The following is a 4383-nucleotide window of genomic DNA, read 5'->3' as shown; positions in this document are numbered from 1 at the left end:
CTTTTCAAATATGTTTTTTCTTCTCCATTACTTTTGATTGTGGCCTCAGTTTGTTTCCAGTACCGAAACAAGGTGGAGTGTCGTTTTTCAAATTAACTCCATGATCTTCCTTACCTTGGGATGCACAATTCCCTCTCTTGCTGCACTAGTAAGTGTTCAGGGAGATGTGACTTTAGCAGTCTCTACTAATTTAAATTTTATCAACGTTACAGTTGTAGAAATAAAAAAGATGGTTCATTCCAGTTAAAGGTTAAGCTAAAAAAATCTGAGCACTACTGTTCATTGTATATAAAGCATGAAAGTATTAATGAACTTACTCTAAAGTACTCTGTCCTTTAATGTAATCCTACATACTGCACACGTAACTGACACATCAATTTTAGTAGCTCAAGTTCTTTTTTTTGAACTTGGGAAGCTGATGTTAACACTTGCTCAGGTGTCTTGCCCCCCTTTTAAAAAAAAAAAAGTCTAATACCCCTGTAATTGTAATTTGGTACAAATTGTTGATACTCAGGTGCCTGAATATATATTTAAGTTAAAAATATAACTGATACTGTTGTAAGCTAAACAAATGCCTGTGGTGAGTTTTAATAGTAGTAAAATGCTGTGCAAAAAATCTATTTGAGGCATCATAAATTACCTTTTTCAGGATCAAAGCCCTTTCCTCGCTATGGATATAAACCGTCACCACCAAATGGTTGTGGATCCCCTCTATTTGGAGTTCAGGTAAGTATTTCCGTTTTGAGGCTTCTTTGTGTCTTTCACACATCAACTTTCCTTGATACGGTTGGTTTTTTCCCTCCCCCATTCTAAGGATGAGACAGCATCCATGTACAATGTCCCTGCTTTTATCAGCTCCGACACACGCTTTGGTAACAAAGTATGGAAAATGTTAGTATTGTAAATGAACATAGCATAAATATTTTCATTGTTGATGTAAAATATTATAGGGATAAAATGGAATGTTGATGATCAATTTCTTGATGTTTGGTTTAGTGTTTTGTTCTCACAAGCTTGAAAGCGTTGAATAACCCCAACTGTAGCCCTTGTGAGAGTGGAGGGTTTGGCTCTGACTCTTGCTGTCCTTACTGATGCTAATCCATTTTCCTTACTGCTAGAAAGAAAATACGGGTTAGCTTATGTATTGGGTCAGGCTGGGAAGGAGTTAACTTTCTTCATAGCAGGCTGCATGGCGCTGTGTTTGGGATTTGGGGCTAAAACAGCGTTGATGGTTTTGGCTGTTGCTGAGCAGTGATTGTACAGCTTTGGGACTTTCTCTTTTTTCCCCCCTCTCTGCCCATCCACCACCCCGGAGCGTAGGCTGGGGCTGGGCAAGGGGTTGGGAGGGGACACAGCTGGGACAGCTGACCCCAACTGGCCAGAGGGATATTCCGTGCTACACAGAGTCCTGCTCAGCAATAAAAACTGGAGTAGTGGAAGAAAGGAGGGAGGGAGGGGGGTGGTAGTGTGTGTGTTTGGCTTCCAAGGTGGCTGTTGCTCAGAGGCTGGCTGGGCATCCGTCTGTCTGTGGGACGTGGTGAATGATTGCTTTTGTGCTGCTTATTTTGGGGCATTTTTTTCCTCTTTCATTCATCTATTAAACTGTCTTTACCTCGACCCACAAGTTTTCTTGCTTTTTGCTCTTCCTGTTCTCTCCTCCATTCCGTGGAGGGTGGCGGGGAGTGAGCAAGAAACTCTGTGGGTGCTTGGCTGCTGGCCGGGGCCAAACCACCACAGCTTACTAGAGGTGAAGAGCAAAAGACAGAGGTAAGTGAATGACAGCTGGATTGATTGCATTAGTTTTTAATTTCTAACTGTTAGACCCTACTCATAGGCTGTATCTTTCTTAACTGGAATACCAATGGAGTGTGTGTGCGGGGATTTTCTTTGCAGTTTGACATCGGGATTCCTTCGATGACAAAGTGCTGCAATCACCACGACAGATGCTATGACACTTGTGGCAATAAAAAAAATGATTGTGATGAGCAGTTTCAGTCCTGCCTCTCCAAAATTTGCAGAGATGTGCAGAAAACACTTGGAATCTCAGAGAGTGTCCAGGGTAGGTGTGAAAAAGCCTTTTTTTTTTTTTTCACCCCCCCCCAAGTTTAACCAAGCTTATTTGGCAAAGAATCTTTGTGCAGCACCATAATGCCACATTTTCATAAGCTGCTGCTATTGCTGAAAGATGCCTTGTTCTGTCCCTCTGTCATGCAGCCCAGACACTTGTACAGCAGAGCAATGACACAGCATAGGAAAATGGTCATGGTTAAAACTAACTATGAGGAGGGAAAAAACAAAGCTTCCCATTCAAGAGTATGAATATAGGAATATAACTTGATCAAAATGCATGTATAGTTCATGCATTTACTGTAGCATAGCTGAATATTCACTGTTCTGCTGGGTGACTTCTAAATATCTACTAGGTGTGATTGCTGGTAAACCGTAGAAAATACTGAACTGTTTCCTTTTATGAAATAAGATACTAGAATAATACATTGTCATAGCGGACATAGTTAATGCTATCCCTTAGTGAATAAATTTTAGGTTTTTTTAGTAACGGGCCATATGATACTCCTTATGGTTGTTGGTCTGCATCTGATGAATACATGACATAACCACGCTTTTTAACTTGGACAACGTCACTTTTACAGTAAGTAGTCCCACTGAGAGCAGAAAGTTTTTAGAACAAGCCTGTGTTTGAACTTCTCAAATTCATTTAACTGCAAATAAGTCATCACGGTGGGGTTTAGTGTCAGAATTGGCAAATATTTGTTCAATTCTGTTAAAGATGGCAACCTCTGCATAAATTAGGATGCAAAAAGCGAGGGGGTAAAACAGCTTTTTCATCTTTCCAAGACTAAATGATGTTTCTAACGTTGATAACATTCCACATGCAATAAATTTTCTTGTTCATTTTGTTTGGCATATGAAGAAATCTTTACTCACTATTTAAAGGATTCTGTATTGGTTCAGTCTTTCATTTGACAATCTATTTGCAATGCCCAGAGATGATTGCTTCCTTCTTGGGATCATTCTGTTTGCGGGAGTAATTTCTGTTCGTTTCATATTCCGTTCAAAGAGTACTTTTAACTGAACTCCTCTTTGTTTGCAGCTTGTGAATCAACTGTTCAGCTGTTGTTTGACGCAGTTATACATCTAGGATGTAAACCATACCTGGATAGCCAGAGAGCTGCATGTATGTGTCGTTACGAGGATAAGACAGATCTCTGAAAGAAGGTACTGAGATCTCGTATAGAATGAAGTCAAAGACTCGGGTGGAATGAACGAAGTGTTTGGTTATAAAGCTTTACACTTTTCAGACAGTAATATATTAAACACTGACATGAATGTACTGGTTTGAAAGTCACTATGATATTCTTCCTAATGTAAAAAAATAAGTCTTCCTTCTCTTCCCCTTTACGCCAAATGCTTGGAAGCCAAAATTAGTTTCCTTTGGTGTATGTCTGCTCAGGGTATGCTATCGTAAAACACCAGTGCCGTTTTAAAGTTTTTAAGAAAACTCCACAATGGGGAAATCCAAGGCACGGAAGAGTTGTATTGAATTCTCAGATGATTTTTAATAATAGGTCAAATTTTAGGTTTACTAACAGGCGATGCATCTGCTAGATCCAACAGGAAACAGCGTTCTGTGTGTGTTAATACAGCATCTTACATAGCCTGTACTTTCATCTTGTGGTACAGTTACCTTCAGTTCTCTCTGATGTATGCTGTCCTGTGGGTTTTTAAAAAAACACAAACCAAAAAAACCCAAGCCCTTAGCAAGGGTGTACTTCTGCACTACATATTTCTACCTGCCTGGTTCTAGATCAACCTTACTTCTGCAGCACTTTGATCCTTTTAAGGCTTGACCACTAAAATGAACAGTTTTCAACCTACAGATACACTTTTGATTTGACAAAATGATGGAATGCAGTTGCTATGTTATTTTAAAACTTAATCAAATATCCATTTTTCAAATAAAACATTTTGTGTTGTGTATTATATGCATAGATAGGATATATTGTTCAAAGAAGTTGATTTATATTTTTCTTGTGACACAACTTGGTTACTGTATTCATCTTTGCTTTCATTTAGTCCATTCTGATGAAAACTAAAAGAAAGTTCCACAGTTAGGGTCAGTATGCCCAACAGACCTTTTTATTTAAAATGCCCTCTGTGAGGCTGACAGGTATTGAGCCTGTATTTCTGTCATCTGTTCCCATGACCTCTGTGAGGCTGAGAAACATCGGAGCCTGTACTTCTGTCATCTGTTCCCTCTCTGACTTCTCTAGCTGAAATCGCCTGAATTATCTGGGGTTTGTTCTCAGTACTGGTCTTTCATTGCTTATCTCCAGTTGTCAATCCTTAGTTAACTTTTGCATT

At 39.4% G+C, this 4383-nt stretch overlaps 1 protein-coding gene across 1 annotated transcript; it reads left to right on the top strand.

Annotated features, from left to right (window-relative positions):
* Positions 1–649: 649 nt before the first annotated feature.
* On the top strand, positions 650–3231 carry PLA2G12A (phospholipase A2, group XIIA; the record flags this gene model as incomplete). Its single annotated transcript, XM_009699365.1, has 3 exons — positions 650–726; positions 1894–2059; positions 3113–3231. Coding segments are annotated over 3 exons (362 nt in total), but the record flags the coding sequence as incomplete, so codon positions are not given.
* Between the last annotated feature and the right edge of the window lie 1152 nt (positions 3232–4383).

Source organism: Cariama cristata, unplaced genomic scaffold, assembly GCF_000690535.1.
Source record: "Cariama cristata isolate BGI_N322 unplaced genomic scaffold, ASM69053v1 Scaffold45854, whole genome shotgun sequence".
Lineage (NCBI taxonomy): Eukaryota > Metazoa > Chordata > Aves > Cariamiformes > Cariamidae > Cariama > Cariama cristata.
This window is presented reverse-complemented; position numbering and strand designations above follow the sequence as displayed.